Source organism: Oenanthe melanoleuca, chromosome 10 (genome assembly GCF_029582105.1).
Source record: "Oenanthe melanoleuca isolate GR-GAL-2019-014 chromosome 10, OMel1.0, whole genome shotgun sequence".
Lineage (NCBI taxonomy): Eukaryota > Metazoa > Chordata > Aves > Passeriformes > Muscicapidae > Oenanthe > Oenanthe melanoleuca.
Window position 1 is genome coordinate 6,079,701 of NC_079344.1, and position 22,275 is coordinate 6,101,975.

A 22,275-nucleotide genomic window follows, 5' to 3' on the forward strand; every position below is an offset into this window, starting at 1 on the left:
CACCACTCAAATCACTTAACCAAATTCTTCTCATACTTCACTAGAGCCAGACGCTGTAAATTGGATTGAAGTGGTGCCTGGAGAGATTTCTCGTGTCAAATATGTAAAACTAACATGAATTTGAACTGTCTGGGCTGCCACAGGGGTGCTGCTCCCCACGCTCCCCTCCTGGCATGCAGGGAGCTCCCCTGATCTGGCTCCTTCAGTTTGAAGCCAGCTCTCCTGTGACACTGCCCACAGACACCACAATTGATGTCAAAGCCTGCAACAGTGAAGAAAATACATCTCTTTATTTAGTCTTGGACAAAAATTGTACAGGGGCTGATTGTTAAAGGAGCTGGGCATCCTGATACTCCAGAAAATGGCCTGAGTTCCAGGGGAGTCAGGCCACTGACTCCAGTCAATTATTTCACTTTAAGCACTCCATCTCCTCCTATTATTTATCACTCATCATAAAAGTCAAGTGATGTAGTGAACATCTGGGACATTCATGGATGAGCATAAGACTTATGACTGTTTCAAGGACCTGGAGAACAAATGTGTCTCATCTTCTGAGTGTGGAAAAAAGAGAAACTGGAGTTATAGAAGACACTGGTTACACTGGCATCCTCAGAACCCAAATCATCGGGAACACTCATGAGAAAAGCAAGGAAATGAGATACACTGAGATACATACATGCACAAACGAGATCCATACATGCACAGCTCCCCTGCTGCAGGACCTGTGTGCTGCTGGGCAGAGCCTGCCCTTCACTGAGCTCTCCTCCCAAGCCCCACAGCCTGCCTGGCCAGCTGGGATGCCTGACTGGGGAAAGGCCTGATGTCTGGGAAGAACTGCTCTGTGTTAACTGGCTGATTAAAACTGGGGACATGGTCCTCATCCAGGGGCTGCTCTGCATCCATCTGGTTCTGCACTGCATTGACAAACTGGCAACTGGCAATGTACAGAGCAGATTCAATTTAGCCATGGAAAGTAAATAAGTGGATAGCAGTTTGGACTCATGGAAAATAGCAATTTTTGTTTTACCTAAAGAACAACCCAGTTTGATTTAGCCTCAGAGGTTTTAGTATGCATTTTCTCATAAATTATGGGGCACTGAGTTCACACCTGCTTCTGAGCACAGTCCACACATGCTGGAGCCTGGGACCTGCAATGTAGAGCCCTCTCATGAGCCCACCACGCTCTCCAGGCTGAAGCCAGGGCCTGGCACTGCATCTGCCCTGCTCCCAGAGCAGCAGAAGCACCTCAAGGCACTCGAGAAGCTGGTTGGGCACTGGCCAGCAGCCCCTCAGCAGCCCCTGACAGGTCCCAGCCTGGCACTGGGGATGGGAACCAGCTCCCTCAGCCACCCTGCCATAAATCCACAGCACTGACTGCTGCTGTCAGCCCCTGGAAGGAAGAGGCAGGTTAGTGAGAGACAAACACTGTTTGGTTTTTATTTTGCCGTAGCTGGAAGGAGGCCATGGATGGCAGCTCGGAGAGCAGGCTGTGATCAGCTGGGAGATATCCAGCTCCCTGCTGGCAGCCAGCTCTGGAACAGCTCCATCCCAGCCTCTCAAATAAATGTGATGCCAGGCTGATGTGCTCTGGGGAATGGTTTATGACCTTCATCCTACAAAAAACAATTCAGGCAGGTGTTGAGAGAAGGTGAGTGAACACATTGGTGGAAACAGCCATAATCAGTCATATTCTGGGGAACACAAGATACCAGTCTGCTGCCAGCAGAGCTGTGCTGCCTGTGCCTCAAGGCTTTGGTGTGGGTCTGCACATGGCAGAGCTGGGTGTTTTGCCCCAAAGAGCCTGTGTGAGAGCCTCCCTGCCCCCTCTGCAGCCAGCCAGCCCTGCAGCCCCACTCTGCTACCAGATTTCCAACATCCTGCTTTCATCGGGATTATTTTAATCTTCTGATTTCCCATCATATTTTTCCTCCTGCCCATGCCAACACAGACTGCAATTCCTGGCAGGCAGGGTGGAAACCTCCTCCCTGGGCTGCAGCAGCATTTTGGAGGATGAGCTGGACTCTGCCCTGGTCAGACCTGGCTCCCCTGCACTGCTGGTGCTGGTACCCAGTGCTGACCCCCACGGCCACCCAGCTGCTTACAGCACATCTCTGAGTCCCCTCAGCCACTGAACCACTCAAGCAGCTCTGTGCTTTCATGCTTTTCTCTGTCTTGGCTGAAGAACCCAAACACCTGCTCTGCTGCTGATGTCTTTATGGTTTTATCAGGGCAGGGGAAATGCTGCAAGGTACAGATTAACTGAGCCATGCAGCTGTGGGCTGCCAGCCTCTTCCATGTTCCAGCTGCAATCTGGGAGCCTCTCCATGGCTGCCCAGCTTGCCACAGCTCCACTTAGGCTTCCAGGGTTTGCTTTTCCCCTGGATTTGCTCTGGGTGATGAATCTCCTTGCCCTGTGCAGGTCCCTAAGCCAGTCACAGGTTTTGTACCTTGCCTTGCTGGAAGTGGAGGCTATACTCTGTGTGATGCAGCTACAAGGCAAATGGAAATCCAGATGCAAATGCCAGCAATCCCAAAGGACATTCCTGTCCACTCCATCCTCCAACAGACTGGCTTCTTGCTGCTTCACACCATGTAAAACTGAGAGACTCAAACACTTGATGGTCTCTCTGTATAAAAGCAAGTAAAAATGAAATAAAGAATCATGGAAAATCAGTGAAACATCATGTGTAAGGGTCCAAAAAATAATTTAGTATCTAGAAGTAATTTAATCTTTCAATATGTGTCAACATCAAATCTGCTAAGACTCTAACAATAGCAGAAAATATCTGAGATAAATATGACACAAAACAAAACCCAAACCCATCTGCTTTCTTAATCATAGGCTTTAAGAATGTTTCTGCTAGTTACCCAGCTATTTCAAGAGCTGTACTGTCTAAATCAATACCCAAACAAACACAGAAGTCACAATAAATCTGTCATTCAGTTATTCAGGCCCATGCTTCAAATCCTTCTCAATGATAAAACTCAAGACAGACATTAAATGTTTCTCTACATTGTTTCTCTACAGCCTCTAGCACTGAAGATTTAAACTCTAATCCAGTCTGAATGGCATTGCCAAGAATAAGAAAATGTCCTTCCACTGCCTGAGTCTGGCTTTGGAGCATCCACTGCTGAAGCCTGAGCTGCAAATGGAAAGATGAAGAATCTTCTAAAGCAGAAATTCTACCCTGGCTACACTTGCTTTTTGGGAAGATGCTGTGGAGATGGTGACACAGAACAATGATGAAGTTTATACTTACCTTGCACCAGCTACAGTGGGATTAGTGTGGGAATGAAGCTTCAACACTACACAGCACCAGAGTCCTGGGATATGGGGATATGAGGAAGATGGCAAAATACAGATATTTTAAAAAGTCTGTATTTTATTAGGCCTCACATCTATTCTGAGAGTGGCCGGTGATCTTTAACCAAGCAGGCAAGGGATCACCCCCATGCCTTGGATTATATTCAACCATGAATGGTTAATAGAAGAATATAATAAGCCAAAACCAAGTTACAAGAAATCTAGAGAAATGAAAAGTGTAAGCTAAGACACAAGTAATGCAGAATGATACCTAATTAGGACAAAACAAACCAGCCCTCTACCAATGTTAATACTGAAGAAAACCCATCAAACTACCAGCCACCAACTCAGTAATGACTCTGTGCTCTAGAAGCACAGGTTGGATGTAAGCATAGATTAACCCAAGGCCCCAGGGACAGGTGGAAAAGCCTTTCCCTACTCCCTTTCCCTACAGCCATGCTGCAGGAATTGTTTCCCACCTTTGTGCTGGAACAAGGGAGCCAAAGCTGGGACGTGAAGGGCATTGGAGTTGCTGGCTCTGATGCTGGACAGGTCACAGGTTCTCTGCCCCACCCCCAGCTGCCAAATGCACACATTGGTATTTCATACCACACGTAGCAATCCAGGCTGGGTGACATGAAGGTTAAAAGTAATTTTGGCTGCAGTAGCCCAGCACAGAGATTACAAAAGGTATTTTATTATCAGAGTTCTCTATAGAAGGGCTGCTTGGCAGTCAGGATGCAGCAGATTCCTGAGGAAAGCAAATGACACTTGTGGCTGCTGCCAGCTACTGACCCAGCTATTTGCAGAGCGTGGCCATAGCTGGCCATCACCTCATCCCCAGGGGCTGCTGGGCTCAGCTCCCTCTGCACATGGCCTGGGGCACACAGATCACCCCATGGCCATACTGCTTCCCTGCCAAAAGCAGCCACTGAACTTTTCAACAGTCAGTCTTTTAAGGAGTTCTCCAGCAGCACTCAGCATAAGCAGATAACCATTTTAAATATAGACTCTGGAATGGGAGCCTGAGTGCTGGGTGCCAGCAGCGAGCTGGATTATTTGCTTGTTACTAAACACCCCCTGGCATTACTTCCCAGGTTGTTCAGCTCCAGTCTGACGCAAACTGCGGCAGGACAGCAAACAGAATTTACAGGATTTTGTAAGAACTGAAATAATTCAAGGAATAAGGAACAAATTGGTTCAGGGCTGTTGTTGCTCAGGGCTGCATCTTTGAAAGAACGAAGACAGGTTCCTGTGAAACCCAGCTGAAGGCTTGACAAGCACTTCCAGATCTCAGCAGCAGGAAAGCAACATGAGTATAAATAAAGAAGACTTGTGGGAGCAGATTTAGCTCAAGGATTTTCCTCTTGATATCCAGCAATAATTGCACCACAGTGTGCCACTGAATTCCTTGGGACCCTGCCTACAGGTTTCTGGGGTTTGCAGTATACACGTGTAGAGTAGGGGATGAAAGTCCACATGTGGAAAAATTCCTACATCCCTGACTATCACAGAGATTAGAAGGGGACAGGAAAAAAAATAGCAGCATTAGTTCCATATGCAAAAAATCCTCTCTGGTAGATGCCTGTAAAAAAGGCATTAAAAACCTGATCACAAACCAGTGCCTCCAGGCAATCAGCTGGACCAAAGTGGGAACTTGGCAAGGCTTTAAAAGGATGCAGCAGGCATGGCTCTAAGAGCTTCTGCAGCACAGAAAAGGCAGCAGCAAGGTGACAGGAAAACAAAGTACATCAAGGCACAGATTTTGCTGCAGGCAGTGAATCTTTGCTGCAGGTACAGGGGAGGGGCAGCAGCCCCAGGACCCGCCCCAGTGCCCAGCTGGCTCACAGAGCCCCAAATCCAGCCTAGAGCCCCAGCAGAGCAGCTCTGCTCACAGCAGAGACCAGCTAAGCTGTGCTACTCACACTGTCATCACACCACTACCAGCAGCATGGGCAAAGGATAATAAAAATAGCTAAGATTATATATAGCAACTCTGATTTAATTAAAATTAAATACAACTCTGAGAAAGCTAACTGACCATGGCTGAGAACCCTTGACCAGAACAAACTGTTCAGCAATTATCAGACCTCATGTGATGACAGGATGTGTAAAAGGTTCTGTCCTGGTTGTTGTAAACATCACCTCTTCTAGCTGAAGCTCTTGTTAAATATACTTTGAAATGCTGCCTTTTAACCAAAGGCCACTGGGAGAAGAAAGGTTACTTTTAAAAGATGGTTAATGCTCTCATTTCTTATTTGCTTTTTTGTTATATAAGGATGTTCCATTGTACTTGGCAAGCACCTTGGTGTCTAACAGTGGTCCCTTTATCTGGTTCATAATTTAAGCCTCTTCCATATTTTGTTTTTAAAGACAATGCTGTTGCTAGGCCACAGCCAAAGAGCTACACATGTAACTGACCTATTTTTTCCTGCAGGGATAGGCAGGGTTGATGAGTACCAGGCAAGAATCATCTTCCACCCCATGGAAACAACCTGTGACTCCCTGCAGGCTGCTCTTCCAACACTCCTGCACTTTGCCCACACCCAGAGTACCTTCACTTTCTAGCAGTGATTTCACTTTCCAGGGTCCTTACAAAACACTTTTGTCTCCACACAGGGAATTGCTTCTAAGTAATGCTGGCTGCCCAGCTGCACCCTCCAGTGCATGGATGGAGCCTGCTGTGAGAGCAGGGCTTGCACCAACACAGGCAGCACAGCCTGTGCAGTGTTGCCTCCTCAGCACAGGTAGAAGACAAAGGTAATGATGCACCATGCTGGCTTTAGGCTCAACACTTGACTCTCCTCTTCCTTTTAGTGCAAAATGTTCCCTTTGTACCCTTACAGGCTTCTTAAGTACTCCTAAGCTTCACATGTGTTCTTAAAAAAAAACAAACAAAAAACAAAATAAATACTTCATTTGTACATGTGTTTTTAAGCTGAATTTTGTTTCCTGTTCTTCCACACTTCCACCCACTGCTTTCCTCCAATCTCAACAAAAGCCCCCAGAGCCCTTGAGCAGTTCCTTGCCCTGAGAGGGCAGCTGGTCACACCCTTCTACAGCCCAGCCCCACTGCTGTGGCTGTGCCCAAGGACAGCTCCCTGTCCCTCTGCAGGTGCCCATCCTGTGCCACACTGCAGAACAGATCCTTGTTTTGGCCAGCTGCAGCTACCTGCCAGAGGAGTGGGGATGGAAGAGTGTGGAGGAACTAAAACACTGGCACAGGAAAAGCTGTAGGAGTTTGTCAGGAGCCTGTACAGTTAATTAGCTCCCTCTGGAACAGCTGTGATGGGAAGAACTAGAAGAGAAATACACACTGTTCTAGGGCTTGCTGCAACAGAGACCTGACCTGCACATTGTGAAATGTCCCACAGGAGTTACCTGGTCACACTCCCAAAACCTCCCCATGGAAATGCTCCAGCCAGGATTTGGCTGAGGAACCTGCATGCTCACCTTCACTCCAGGCTGCCAGACACGTGAAGGTGCTCCCACACATACATCTGTCTGTAACTTTGATAAACAAACAGTAACTTTGGTCACTTATATCCCTAAAGTCAATTTTTTTTTAAACAGAAATGGTTATGGACTCCACTGTGTATTTGTGCTTTCACAGCCACACCAGCACATGGGATTTTCCTCAGTACAAGCTGCAGGCACCAGGACAGAAGGAAACTCTTGGGAGTCTCCTTGCAGGATGCTGCAGCCCCAGCAGCTGCAGCTCCAGGGAGTTTCTCAAGCTTCCAGGAGCACCCTGTGTTAGGCAGTGATCCTCACAACTGCCCCAGCTGCAGCACAGCAGCTGCTCCTCATCTGGCAGGGAGTGTACAAAGCATCACAAACAGCCTTTTTTGCTGGCCATGTTTTTATTTGTTTTAAGTTTTAAACAGGGGAGCCAATGATACATCCAGTATTTCAAAAAATCAGAAGGTAAAACAAATTTTTAAAAGACCGAGATGCTACATGCTATATTTAACCTAATTTTATTCATGCTTGCTTTTGAGGGGGGCTGGGAGTGGGACAGGAATCATTCAGTAAAAACATACAGTAAAAACAAAATGTCTCACCATATAGAACTTTAACCTACAGTAATGTTGTACCTTAATTATTTCCATGCACACAACTAACATTACAAAATTTTTAAAAAATGAACACAATTAAGACTTCTAGGAGCATTTGATAATAAAGCAATTCCTAATTTCTTTTGTAGAGATCAAGCACCTCCAATTACAAGTTCCTATACACAGTGAGTGCTTTACTTGAAATGAAAACTAAAGAATAAAATTAACAATGTATTGGATAGCCTCAGAATAAGCCGATGTTAATACATATCCAGCTATGTAGGCAATAAAACCATAGTGCTAAACGAAAACTTTTATCTGAAAAGTAACTCAAAAATTGACTTTCTATAATTACAGAAATATACTTATTTGCTAAAATAAATAAAAGTGCTGCATATTAACACTTCACTATAAAGAATGCATACCAGAACATTTATAAATATTGAATGATTTTCAATAGGAATAGCTACTACAATAATGCTGGCTAAATAGAAGTGCATAATGAGAAGCACTATGGGTGGTTAATGTTTTGCCACATACTGCTGTTACCTTGAGGTAGATAACACATGCGTACCAAATTCTGCATTCATTTCAGTTGCTGCTGGTATCATGTGTCTAAGAAATGTGTAGAGTATGAAAAACTCTAAAATACGCATGAATGAAAAAAATGTCTTGGGAAAAATAGATATTCTCATGCAATTATGTACAGTCTCACTGTGTAAATTTCAAGGCAAGGTTCTTTTTCTGCAAAACATGGACACTGTTTTACTGAGAGAATGTTTTTTTTACTTGGTTTAGTGCATTTTTTTTTGTTACCTCCTGCATTTTGCATTATTTTGCTCTATTCTTTAATTTTGTGTGCAAACGACATGCCAGTTTAAAAACAAAACTAACTCATGTATAGAAAGTAATTCTGGATTGTAAAAACAATGGTAAACAGAAAACTAATGAAATCCATACCAAAATTACACCATCTGATTCAAGTAAAAAAATTACTTACACTAGTAATAAAAAAAGACAAACACATCTCATGAATATAAAAGAAATGTCTGCTGAGTGTTTTAGTTTAGATGTTTCAGAATGCTGCTGTAGGTTTTGTGGGGAATCTGGGGAGATGATTTCATAGCAGAAGGCGTTAGTGTGGCCTGGATGGACTTGAGAGGCGAGCCAACAGGGCTGTGAAACTGAGGAATACCTATAGCCTCAAGCTGCTTGTTGAAGAGCAGCTCCCCACTGTTACTGAGAAAGCTCTCTTCTCTTTCCTTCTCCCCAGGCTTCCCCTCTTCTACTGGCTCAGGTTCTAGCATTTCAGCATCTTCTTTCTTACTAAAAAACTTGTCCAAGTAACTGGTGTAAGTATTTTCTTTTTCAACTTGTTCATCCTTCCTTACCTCGCAACAGAACTGGTCTATGAGGAAGCACCCCTCCCCACCACTGACAAACTGACTGTCCCAAGAGCTCTGGTACAGAGCCTCTAACTGGGCCAAATTGGCCATTCCTTTCTCCTGCTTCTCTCTGCTTACCGACTTCGATATTATTCCTTTCAACTCCATCTGAGACACTGAACTGTTCAAGTCATTTAATTTATCAACATCAGTAGACTCATGTTGTAAACTAAGCTGGATGGTTTCTGCTATAAAAGAATCAAAGTCAAACCCCTGATTCTTCTCCCTTTCTTTTTCAACAAGTTGCTGTGATGCTTCCTCAAGTGCTATCTGAGCTTTCACCAACCCATTCTTTTCACATTTAGACTTGCCTTTCTTGTCAGACTTTTCTTTGCTTTGTTCCTTCCAGTTTGAAAGATCTATAATAAGCTTGGGCTCATAGTAATGGTTAACTTCACTGTCTCGCCAAACTAAATTATCTAGGTATGAAGATGACCTCATTTTGTAATTACAAGTGTGACTACATTCCAGATCACAATACTTGTTTTCGTGGTGATCTGAATACTGCCAGCAAGGCTCAGTAGAGAAGTGGGTGTCAAAGGCAGGATCCTCCAGGTACTTTTCTCGATCTCCATCCAAATATTTGCGAGGATCTACTTGCACTTCTTCTTCATCAGTAACATCAGAAAGAGCCCTTGGATCACGTTGAACTTCATCAGCTTCATAGTTATTATGAATAGGCCAGTCATGGTCTGAAAACTGACTTTCATGGTATCTGTAAAACAATTCCTAAGTGTTAGCAGCTAAAAAAAGTCTTCTAGCTCCCAAGACAGAGAGAGCTAAGTTTAGAAATTCCCTTACAAAATAATGACAATTCAACACAAAGTTCTTCCTTAATCCAACTGGGTATTTCTTCCAGGTTTTTAATTTAATCTGGCATAAAGAAACAGAACTATGTACAATAGCTCACTCCATTTACAGAACTCCTTCTGAAGTGTGTTTAATTGACTTAAGATGACTACTGTGAAATCTCTTTACTATAATATGCACTAAGCATTAGACAAGACAGTCATAATTAAAACTCTCCTTAAGCAAAGTTTATTTTTAGAGAAGTATTTTGGGGAAGAAAAAAATAATGGAAATATTAACTTTAGATTCTAGAGTCCTAAGTGCAACTCAGAAAGCCATCAGCATGTCCAAGTCACATCAAATGGATTATAAATCCAATGATAATGCTATAAGGGCAAATTTTATGCTCAGGTCAACTCAAGAAGAAAGAACAAAAAGAAAAGGAAATAATGCCCATGAAGCAATGTCACTTCAAGCACAAAACCATTCAATTATGTCATCACAGAAAGTGATAAATTTACCTTTCCCAATTATAAATATGGCTGTGACTTTCATCCATTAGCAGAATATCATCAACCTCATCTTCAATGTGAAAAGGATGACTTGAAATAGGCTCATCCGTTGGAAAGGAATAAATGCTCATGTAAGGATGGGACAAAGCTTCTTCTGCTGTCAATCTATCCATGGGACTGAATGTCAAAATTTGCTCCAGAAAGTCCAGTGCTGCAGAATATAAACTACCATTAAATGGGAAATTTCTGACATTTAGAACTTAACATTAAGGTGGAGTGCTTTGCTCTAGAGCCTTCTAGTTGTTTCAAAGTAGCTGCCTGTGAAGTATCAGCTACTGACAGTACAGTGCCAAATATGCATCCCATAGCCATCAGAAAGAGAGAGAAGTCAATTTAACTTAAAACATAAAAAATTAGCAAGAGATAGAAAACTTCAAGCTGAATCAGTACCCACCAATGCCTGCCAGGAAACAGTGCTGTTACTTTAGCTGGGGGACTCTCTTTTAAAAAGATTTGAAAGTCCTTCTATACTCACTTCATTCCAATGTTTCCTTATATTTAAAAGGCTAGTGTCCCAAAACAGAGCAATTCCAGTGCAAATAGGTCCAGCAGAGACTCACAATCCTACTCTAAAGATCACCAAGCAGCCACAATGGAAGTAAATTTTTTTTTTTATTACAGCAGAAGACAATCCTTCTTCAGAGAACACAGATTCTTCTAGCTGAAACTCACTTTTAACAAGCACACACTTGCACCTCAAAGCTGCACACTGTTTGACAATTTTGAAACATCTAAACATTGAATCAAGTTTTTCTTTTCATTACTTACCTTCAGGACTGATGCCTGGAAGCAACTGAGTTAAAGGTTTGTGTGGCTCAGTCATATCGTTTCTAATGTAAACTGGAATTACATTGAGAAGCTCCTGACGGTCCTCCTCATGTACAACAGGAATTGATTCCAGAATCAACTGCATCTGTTCAAGCTCATGAGCACCTGAGCATCAAAAGAAAAGACAAGCTGCCATTTCAACTCCAAACATTTCTGATCCCTCTATATGAAAGGCATGTCAAAATTTTGTGCTCTGAGCAGCTATTTCCAGTAAAAGATTATAATCTGCAACAGAGGAAAAGCTGAAGTTCTGAATTTAAATGATAATAAATCTGAAGAGCTCTCAAGAAATGCCATGGCATATGAAGAATTACAGAGCTCACAGATAAAGAGACCTAACCTTAAGCTTTTGTAAGGGTGTTTTCACCATGGATGAAGTACTCTACAGCAATACCCTTTTTATTACACACTATATACTGCAATCCTCCCCTTACAACTGATCCACCTAATTAATCCAGTATTTGAACTCACTTTGAATTAGATGTCCCTTTTTAATAAAAACAGTATTAGTTTAGCTCAGAAAGACATTTTGCAGGCCACAACCATTTGTATTAATATTCTACTCTAAAATCCTGCACTAAGTGTCAAGTGTAAGACAAAATTCACCTGTCAGTTACTTAGTGATATTCTTTTTGAAAGAAGTACTCTATTATGATTGACATTATAGTACTCTTTTTAGCACTACCTGAAGTTTCCCTGGCTAAGAACAGTAAGAGCCTACACAGCAAGTCAATTTTGAATAATAAACAGCATCTACATTCAGTACTGGAGTACCCAGAAGTACAACTTGCCAACTTCAGCTTGTTGTTCAGCTCCAAGAAGGATGTCAGAGCCTAGAGATTCAACTAGCAGACAAAATTATATAGGATTATTTGCATGCCAGTGTTTGCTTCCTTCACCAAGCAGCTCTGGGCAATCACAAGCAATACTGATGTATGTGACAATAAATATAAAAATAAATGGGGCCAGCAAGAGACTGTACCATCTGCAAACCTCCACACTGTCAGCTCACTTCAGTGCCTGCACAGCACTGGACATCCTATCACACACCTGCCAGGTGACTTGAAAAGCTGAGGGAAAGTCAGCACAGAAAATTGACAGAGTTCCCCAAATGAATCAGTACTGCCTCGTGTTAACTTCTTTACTGGACTGAAAGAGATGTTTTGTTCTACTTCAGACTACAACAAATTACTTAATGATCTATCAGTGTTATGTTGCTTATAATTTGCTGGAAAACAGATTCTACTGTGTAATTAGTACCATCCTAAAAATTAATCAGCTTTCTGTCTGCTATCAGCAAAATAACCATTGCAAAACATTCATTTAGAACAAAGAAGTAGAGAAGTTGTTTGGAAAAGCTACTGAATTCCTCTGCCTCAACCTCCCTTCCTTCATTTGTTCCAGGTATTCTGCAATATTAATCTGCATTCTTCCTTCCCATTCTCATCAGCTTTCTGAGCAGCAGGATTCCTAAGGGATGGTTCAGAAGCAGACAGGAAGTTGCAATTAACCAAATCACTCCCTCTGAACAATTCTGCAATAGAACTTTACTAAGACTCTCAGGGCAGAATAATTATCATATCTTCAACCATCTTCCCTTTCCAAATGCATGATGTAAAGAAATCCACTTTTCTTTAGATTAGAAAACAGTAGCTGTGCTAAATTTTCAAAGGGGCACATCTATATCTAAAATACTTTTCTCAGTATCTACTCAATGCAATTAAGGCATATAAATAAGCCTACAAATTTAGGATTTTGGTGACTAAGACCAGGCTTTTAAACAGAATTCTAACTCTCTGCATAGCTACTGGGCCAATAAAAAATTGTGACAAATACCAATGCTACTCAAAAAAAAAAACCCAAAATGCTGGCAGTTGAGATCAATCTATGCTGAATGATGAAATCTGCAGACCTTCTCCCATTATTTGCCAGCAGAAGTTCTTGATGCAATGGGAACCTAATAAATCTTGTATCAGCCAAGAATTTAATACTCTGGGGACATTATTTCAGTAGTTAGTAACTCAAAGAGTGAAAAACTCACTGCATGTTAAAAGAAGCTTCTGCATGTATTAATCACTGATTTATACCAAATAATGCTTTCAAGTGACAGTTCTCCATTAACTACTTAACAGGAAGAAGCTCTCAATTCCCTTGCCTTTACATGCAAAGCTAAGAATGACTACAGAGGTGTGCTTTCAGTCCACGTGTGTCTAAAGGAATGTGAACTTTGAAATGCAAGCTTAGCTCTCAGAGGTTTTCTGTATTACTCCTATAATTCAGGCCAACAGGAGCAAATCCAAGAGGGAGTCTGAACAAGGCAGCTTCTGCTGAAGCCCCAGGGTGCACAAAAATAAGTGTTTCAGAGGTATTTCACCAGTTTACTCATCTGCTCCCATGGAGCGAGTGCTTGTCAGCAGGTGGTGATCTCCTACAGTGCAAATGATGGTTTCATTTAATCTAAAATGCTCTAGTTTGTGTCTAAGCTAGGTCAGCAACAGGATGGCCATCAAGAGATGGGCTCCACAAATTTGCTCCTGATCCTAACCAAAGCTCTAATATAGATGCACCCAATGAGACCAGAGCATTGCTTCCTATCTTACCTGAATCAGCTGAAGGTTGCACATTTCCTTGCTGTATTGCACTAAATTTTACACCTTTAAATCTATGCCCCTGGGGCCTCATAATTTAAAATATAGAGAAGCAAGAAGTGATTAGGTTGACTACATTAAAAAAAATCTTTATGCATATGATACTCAGGTTATGCAAAATCTTCAAATACTCCCTGGATACACCAATTCACACATGTAATAGAACACTTCTTAGGCAACCAAGAAATTGAGCTTAAGGTAATTACAGACAGATTTACCATGTATGACTTCTACATTAAATTGTGGTATTTATCTAAATACACACCAATACAAGCAACAAAATTGAAATGTCTTCTGCTTTACACATGCATCAATTTTAGTTTACATAAGTGCATAATCATATAGCATATCCTGATAGTCAATAGTACTGATGTCAGCCACGAGAACCAATCTTTCCTGAGGAAGATAATTAAGCAGTACCACTCCTTTTATGAATACACAGACTGATTTTATCCTACCCACCTGCAAAGAGGGTTTTCCCAGTCAGCATTTCAGCAAAGATGCAACCTGCAGCCCACATGTCAATGGCTTTAGTGTAGTTGTTAGGAGAAAGCAGAAGCCGGGGCGATCTGTACCATTTAGTAACCAATCCTTCAGAAAGATGGCCCTAATGAAATTAATTTAAAAATTAATTAGATTTTTACGTCTTATGTTTTTAATTACTTATTTTTAATGCACTACTAACAAGGTTTCTTTAGTCTTAAAGTCCCAGGGATTACACTGTGTGCATTTTACTAAACCTTCTTTCTACCGTTACAAATATTTTTGTAAATGAACAGCAACCATATAGAAAAATGATACTATTTATTAGTCAAATGAGGTACTGCAGCAAAACTCTCTCAATCCAAGATGCCAAATAAATGCAGAGATGATATTGAACTTTTGTGAAACATCTAGACTAGGAGGACAGTATCTCTAAACCAATGCCCCAAAGTAGCCACACCTGCACTATGAATGCACTACTTATAATAAGGCTTCTATAATTAAATGTAACTAAATATTGCTTTTAGTCTCAGGTTCTGTCTTCACTGTTAAAACCTTTGCTTTTCTGAACACATTTAGTAAAAAAAAAAAAAAAAAAAAAAAAAAAAAGTTTAATGCTTGCAGTAGTCCTATCTGAGACAAATCATGCTTCCACAGCCTATCTACCTGTGCAAAAGGGAGAAAGACACTATTATAAGAAGGCACAGTTGTCAACATATCACTTAGATATTCCCACTCTCTGCATACCTTGTGGGAATAATGAGGATCCATGATTCTTGCAAGACCAAAGTCACCAATCTTCAGCACCAAGTCTTCAGTATTAATGAAAAGATTAGCTGGTTTGAGATCTCTATGCAGAACATTTGCAGAGTGAATATACTTGAGCCCACGTAGCAGCTGGTACATGAAAAGTCTGGCATGATCTTCCAGTAAAGGGCCTTGCTCTAGCAAATTAGCCAGATCTGTCTCCATGTATTCCTGGACAATGTAAACACAGTTCAATTCTGTCAGGGAGCCCACGTCATCTGTTAACTGGCTTCCACTGGGACCAAGAATTTCAAATACTTTGACAATGTTATCGTGGTCAAGTCTTCTAATAATTTTGATCTCACGAAGAGCATGTTTAACACTCTGGGGATCTGTAAGGACAATTTTCTTGACAGCTACTCTTTTGTCACAGTCATTATCGACAGCAGAAAAAACTAAGCCATTTCCACCACAGCCCAGTGGTTTTAAGTCCATATATCGAGAGCCCAGATCAAAACCATGAATGTTCATGAGACTTTCAAATTTTTCTGCCATTTTAAAATTCTTTACGTTTTTCCTCAAACTACTAAGCTTCTGTAAACACACGGAGACACTTCCACTGGTATCTGAAGGAAAGGTCTTAGAGAAAGGGAGAAGAAACACTTGGCTTTGACTGCAAGATGGTTTCTTGACACTCTCATTTCATTGTAAGCCAGCCAGGCCTGTTGTGTCCCCTTGAATTTAGAGCCTGTAAGCTCTAGAACTCAAACCGAGCATAAGATAGAAAGATTGCAGCATTCATAGTTCAAGAAAGGTGCAGCATTTCTGCAGACATTAAAGAAAATACTCACAAGGAACTCAAACGGAATGAAATGACATACTATGCACTCAGCTCTACTGTGCTAATCTGGTTAACATTTAACAAAAATGTGAATAAATATGCACATAATAGGCTTCTATTAACATCCTCCTCCTCACAGTGCAGATACATTCAGTGTTGGACTGGTCCTGAGCAGCGTCATTCTATGGTGCTGGTAAGCACTATTTTTTTTTTTTTCCTTCTTCCTCCTTCTCTTCTTTGTTTACAGTCTAATTAAATGGGAAACTGGCAGCTCTTGATTTACAAAAGATGCCTTCTGTTAATGATCAGGTGGCTCCAGCTCACCACAATCACAATCAAAGCTACCATCCATTTTACTCCGTGGCAACCTGAAAAGAAGAGAAAAATACATCAGTACCCCAGCAATAAAAAAGGTTTCCTCCTCCCCCAGCTCACTGAGTTGTCCTAAATATACAATTTATTTACTGTCCAGTTACAAAAATAATAAACCATCAAAAAAGCTAAACTAACTAGAAATTATATGTACTTTTCACACTTGTGGAGAAAAGCAATAATGATCAACCACTATTTCTAAAACACATATAGTGAACATTTTTGATGTAATCTATTGAATTTATGGCACACAACAAAAAATCCTCCTGAGTCTTAATAAAGAGACTAACAAAGCAAACTTGGTAATTCACCAATAGAGCTGTTAAGAGACAAGCCAGAAGCAAAAGTATCCATAGCATCTGTCAGCAAATTTTGGAATAATTCTTTTCACTAAACTTTTATCTGAAGACAAAATCAGGTTTAACTATTTCACCATAATAAGAGGTAAGTAGGTTCTGGTCACATGAAAAGGATAAGGCTTGTACACTCCCCATATTTACTGAATATGCAGCACACATCCAATGCCACTTATAAAGCTTTAATCCTTGTGATTTTAGATAAAGTTTACCAACATCTCAAATAATAACTTTGCCTCTATAGACTCATTGTTACAGGAATCATAGGGGTAATTCCTACATATCAGTCAAATATTATTACTTTACCAATTATTTCTACACTTATCCAACCTAGATTACAAAGAAAAACTAGCAGCAAGCACATTTTAACTGATATGTTCTACAACCATTTCCCCTAACATATGGGCTCTTTCAGACATCATTTATTTTTTAATAGTGTGATGAATTCACCTCCTGTTTATGAAAAACTGAACTGGCAATTTTCTCAATAAGTTCCCGTCAGCAACAGCAGAATGTAGTCATAAAGACCACATGGTGCATTTTTGTACAACATCCTTACTTCTTTTAAAAGCTCAAAAATGCCACGAAGGGAAGAGTCAGAGGTGTATGTTATACAGTGTGGTAAGCTTTGGGCAATTCCACTACAAGCCACTTGAATGTTCTTCCCCAACATGTATAGGTCACATCAAACCACTAACTGCCTCCTGTTCAATCTTAGATTAACATATTTCAGCTCTTCCCTCAGCTCTCTATCTAAATTCAAAGGTCTCCACACTATCCCAACACTTTCCTTTAAAACAGTGCTAGCCTTTCAGTGAGAAAACTGGGAGCAAGCAAAACAAGTCTCCTCACTCCTAACAGAGCAGCAAAAGCAGCTGACAAGTTATTAACATATTTTAAATAATGGCCTCAATTCACTAAAGTAATCAGAATTGCATAGAGAAAAAGAAAAAAAACAGGAAAGAAAGACACATTGGCAATGAGAAACAAGACTGTTTCAACACATTTAAATATTATCCTTCCTTCAGCTCAAGCCTGACTGGTATCAAGACACAGCCCCAATGCCCTGGGCTCGCTCCTGCCACACACCATCTGCCCCCAGGTGTGTGACAGAACATGACAAACATTTTTAAATAAAGATCACCAAATGTAATTTTACTGAAGAGCTTTGAGCTGCCCTCTACTGATGCGGTATACCCTGCCACAAGGGTGATCTTCAGAGCTTTCTCTACTCAGCACATGGAACTTAAGATTGCCTTAAGATTTCTTTCTCCGTGCCTTGGCAAGAGTCCTAATTTCTAAACAGTGTTTTACAAGGGTTTTTACAGCCTCAGTACAAACACAATGAGGTAACACTACTACTTTTCCCCAAACTATCTTGAATTTTAACCAATATTAAGACATTAGAGCAAGGACCACTTTTAAAATATCCATTAATTTATTTAAAGAACAAAATTTAAATTAATCCTAAAAAGAACAGCATCAGCAACTATCCAACTCTGTTCAAAATTATAAAACCCAGATGCCTAAACTCTTGATCTTTAAATTTTTAAACTTGAAAGTATTTTCTCACTCACATGTACTACTTTCAGATTCACTCATTCTTGAGCTGCTGCCTGTACAACAGTTCACACCACCCCATTCACCTTTCATTCCCACCCCCCCCGTATTTGTACCAATACTTCAAATTTCACATTAACTTGAGGTCCAAAGCCTCTGTTCAATTACCCTGCATTAAGCAGGGTAATTACCCTGTATTTTACATTCTTAGGACCATCTACAACCAGTTGTATTCTGCCTCATAATTAGGCTTATTGTTTCACACTGCTGATGTCTTCAACATGCAGCAATACCGAAACTGTTTGCACCAGCTGCCTGACACATCTGGAACCTCTCTTTTAGCTAATTCCACTAAACAGCCCAGGAACAGATTCAAAACGATGCCCATCAGCAGCAAAGATTAAGATCTACCATCTCTTTGCCATAACTCAGATCTTACCCCCTACTGCCACGAGTGAATGCAGCAATGAAAGGACTGCTTCAGGGAGAATGAGAACTATGGCCCACTTGCTCCCTGAAGTAGGAGCCCTAAAATTTTCATTCTGTATCTCTGAAATGATGCATTTTTTATTATCAGTTTATACTTATCCTTTCACTAGGTGTCCACTGATTATGATGTTTGAGAGCATGCAATGATCTCCAGAATCACACTGCTTTAGCTAAGAAAACAAATGCTGACAACATAAGCAACCAACCCGGTGCAGCCTTCATCTGACCTGATCCTCCTCCAAACTTCCTATCTGTGAACAAATTACTTAATCCCATGTTGTACCCACTTGAAACATATAATGGACTATTGTATAAAAAAGGGGGGTTTTATCATCCCAATTTGTGCTGAACAGGCTATTGACGTAGGCACTGACATTTTCATCTAGGCTGCCACCTTGCCATGACTACCAGGCTTTTTATGAGTGATACTTTTACTTCTTCACACAAAGTTTAAAGAGGCAAACACAAAGATACCGATTTCTTAAGTGGTTTACAACTGTGGTTTTCTTGGGAGAAGGTGGCAGAAGTGACCCACAGGAGGGCTTTGAAATCACCCCTAGTGATGATCACCACACTTGACCGGCTTCAGGCACTGCGCAAGCAGCCCCTTCAAACCACGCGCAGCTCCCGCACGTGGATTTATCACAGCTTCCAGGAAACAGGATGTACACCGAAACAGTCAGGAACGAGATGTTTACTTTGTCAGAAATACAAATAGGACTGAAAGATACCAGATAATTTGATTATGCTGACCGTATAATGATCAAATTATTACTCACTGGAGAAAGACTGAGAATGACTAATGACATATTATACAACCTGCTAAGTACTATCCCTTTGACTAAAAAAATACAGGGCACAGAAGAACTTTTTTTTTTTAGATCAGCCACGTTGCAGTCAGTAGGCAGAGTGAGTCATCGTCCAACTCATGAAACTGCTGCTTTCTAAAGCCTCCTACTTGCTCCCCACACTGTTTAGGGAACTCAGTGCTGGCAGTAAGCAAATGTTACTATTAGTTTATAAATCTTCTGAAGGACCTGTAAAAACACACAAGAACGCAGTGTAGCTTTTGTTTGGCTCTCCGTTTAGGTACTATTAAAGAAGAAGCCCACCATCAGCCAACCACAGCCTTCTGCACCTCTGCAGACCTGCTACCATCTGCTGTTCCACTGAACAGGTAACCAGTCAAGAGTGAATTCAAGATAACAACCACACAAGCAAGAACTGAGTTTGAGCAAAGGGCTGAAATGAAAGTTCCTGTTTTAGCTTTAGAGCACACATTTTCTGAAAGCAATTGCCAAACCAAAATGTACCTCTATTTTAAGCCACCGGTTTCCGGAATTTGTAACCGGTTTATAAACACATAATGCTATGACGAGATTATTCTTATACATAAGCACACGTATCTATGTAAGAAACTTGCTGGCAACAGCACTGACCATACGACAACACGCCGAGCGCCGTCTCTTTTTCCACAACACAATTAACAGCCATTGTCAGGCTGACCCCAAACGGCACTGAATTAGCCAGAAATAGAGACAATCCCAGAGTCGCCAAGCGAGAGCATCCTGCCTGCCTAGGCAAGGCTACCTGTTCCCCAAACCCCCAAACTCGGGCAGTCTCTCTTCAAGCCGTTTCCGTCGGGTGTTTCAAGCTAGTTATTAACAGCATTAAGTCACTTTTCCCGCATACGGTTCCCGGAGCCCGCGGGCGCCCGGGAGCGGGAGCGAGCGGTACCTGTGCCCTATCTGCCGGCTCGCAGAGCCGCGCAGCAAAACTTCCGCGGGCGGCGGAGGCCGGGCCCCCCCCGGCAAAGGACATCCTTCCTCCCGCCGCCGCCGGGCCGAGCAGCCTCGCCCGCCCGCGCCGAGGGACCCGCTCCCGCCGTGCCGCGGGGCCAGCCCGGCCCGGGGCCCCGCCGGAGCGGCCCTACCTTCAAACGCCCTTCAGCCGCGCCCGCCGCCCCCGGCACGGCCGAGCCCCGGGCCCGGCGCCGCAGCCGCCGGCAGCGCCCCCCGCGCGGCCGCCCCCGCCCGCCCGCCCGCCCGCTCGCTCGCTCGCTCGCTCGCTCGCTCCGCTCGGCCGCCGCAGTGCGGAGGGGCCGCGCCGGGCCCGGGCGGAGCGAGCGGGGCGGAACGGGCCGGGCCGGGGGCGCCGCTGCCCGCCGATGCTTGCGGGATGCAGGGAACAAAGCGCCTTTGTGCGGCGGGGCCGGGCCCGCGCGTGCGGCGCCGAGACCCCCCGCGCCCCGCGCCCCCCGCACTCACGGGCCTTCCCAGGCTCATCGGGGGTGCGCTGCTCACACGGCCGAGCCCCGCGGCCCCAACACCGGCCCTCGCCCGGCGCCCGCCCGCCTCGCCGCAGTTGCCGCTGCCGCAGCCGCCGCCATGTAACCCGGCGCGGAGGGCAGGGAGGGGCGGCGCGGCGGCGGCTCCGCCCGCCAGGGGCGGCCCCGGGCGGCCCTCGGGGCCGGGGGCGGGCCGGGACGGGACAGGACAGGACGGGACGGGAGCAGTGCCCGGTGCGGGTGCTCGGTGCGGCCGGCCGTGCAGCCCGCCCTGTTCGCCGCTCACCTCGCCGCCTCGCCTGTCGGCCTGAGACGCGGCGCTCCCGCTGTGCCCGGCCGGCCCGAGCGGTTCAGCAGTCTCGGAGCGCGGTTGAGTCAGTCAGACACGGCACGGAGAGGCGGCGAGCGGAGCGGGGTGCCCCGGAGGGGCGCGGTGGCCCCTGCGGAGGCAGAGCAGCGGAGCGGGAGGCCCAGCGGGCCCCGCCGAGCGAGCGCTGTCCCGGCTCCGGCCGAGTGCGGGGCTCCAACCGCGGCGGGCGGCAGCGCCCGCCTGCGCCCCGTTCAACTGGCCCCGCACTAAACGTCCCTCACGGCACAGAAACAAAAACAGTTGGAAGGCAACAGGCGGGCGCAGTGGAGGCAGTTCCCCTCTCCGAAGGCGACACTTGGCTCAGATGTTCCGCAGTCTTCATGGCATGGCGGATCTGACTCTTCTCCCCACGACATCTACAAATCTTTGCCATTGCTGTCACCTCTAGATACCACAAAGGATTTCTCTCTTCCTATAGCATCTCCCTTAACAGAGTTACTAAGAGTCTGCTTTTCCCTAAAACCACAACTAATACAGCAAAATAAAGAAAAATAATAAAAACTTTACATTTTTGCCCCTGAGACTTTTGTACTGCAGTCTTTGGGAAGAAGAGAGAAGCGTGAGGACACCAAGCCTCTTAGGTATCAGAAGAGCCTTATGCTTCTACTAATCCAGTTTTGGTACAACTGTCAAGGCAGGGTGCAGCTTATACATATATATATGCCTTTCCAGTGCTGGATTACTCATAACGTGATAAAAAAATTAATATTCATTTTTGCTGGTTAAACAGAGGTTATTTATAGCTAGTACTAGGACAGAAGTTACATGCAATAGGGCTCTATTGCTCTGCTGCCATTTGGACAGAGACATCCAATTGACCCTTGCACTTTTAGATAATGTAACTTTATTCTTTTTTAATAGACAAGGCATATGTCAACATCCAAGGATCTCCCTACTCAGCTTTTCTAAAGTTTTAAAAGTAACTCTTAAACTCACTGCAATTATGCAGCCAAATATCCTCTGTTTCAGTTAGTCAGATGCACTGCTAGCTCTGATATTGACCCCACTACCAGGAGAGGTGACCTGGGCATTTGGTGGTGCAGCACTGAGCTAACAGCACACATACAGAAGTCAGTAATCAAACTGACACTTTATATTACAATGCTTGCTAATTGATAGGCAGCTC

General features: G+C 43.4%; 1 protein-coding gene and 1 long non-coding RNA gene across 4 annotated transcripts; both read right to left on the bottom strand.

Annotated features, from left to right (window-relative positions):
• Positions 1-275: 275 nt before the first annotated feature.
• On the bottom strand, positions 276-5,494 carry LOC130257212 (uncharacterized). The gene is made up of 4 exons (XR_008841288.1): positions 3,784-5,494; positions 3,261-3,324; positions 2,448-2,627; positions 276-1,613 (listed from the first exon to the last, which is right to left on the bottom strand). It is a non-coding gene; the product is annotated as an uncharacterized LOC130257212 (long non-coding RNA).
• A 1,654-nt stretch (positions 5,495-7,148) lies between these two features.
• On the bottom strand, positions 7,149-21,779 carry MAPK6 (mitogen-activated protein kinase 6). Of its 3 annotated transcripts, none has more exons than XM_056499505.1 (6): positions 21,657-21,779; positions 14,875-16,083; positions 14,107-14,251; positions 10,937-11,101; positions 10,118-10,319; positions 7,149-9,522 (listed from the first exon to the last, which is right to left on the bottom strand). In XM_056499505.1, the coding sequence occupies exons 2-6, from the start codon at positions 15,427-15,429 to the stop codon at positions 8,424-8,426; spliced, it is 2,166 nt and encodes a 721-aa protein (XP_056355480.1). In that variant the 5' UTR covers positions 15,430-16,083; positions 21,657-21,779; the 3' UTR covers positions 7,149-8,423. The 3 variants fall into 3 exon arrangements, with proteins under 3 accessions (XP_056355480.1, XP_056355481.1, XP_056355479.1); XM_056499506.1 differs by lacking the exon at positions 21,657-21,779 and adding an exon at positions 20,760-20,921; XM_056499504.1 differs by lacking the exon at positions 21,657-21,779 and adding an exon at positions 20,426-20,488.
• Between the last annotated feature and the right edge of the window lie 496 nt (positions 21,780-22,275).

What these genes read in the sequence shown, in the direction of transcription:
- MAPK6 (XM_056499505.1), bottom strand. Translation starts at nt 15,429, where the DNA reads ATGGCAGAAAAATTTGAAAGTCTCATGAACATTCATGGTTTTGATCTG. An exon ending in TGGGAAAACCCTCTTTGCAG is followed by an intron (nt 11,102 to 14,106) that starts GTGGGTAGGATA and finishes TTTGATGCTCAG; the next exon opens with GTGCTCATGAGCTTGAACAG. An exon ending in TCCAGGCATCAGTCCTGAAG is followed by an intron (nt 10,320 to 10,936) that starts GTAAGTAATGAA and finishes TATATTCTGCAG; the next exon opens with CACTGGACTTTCTGGAGCAA.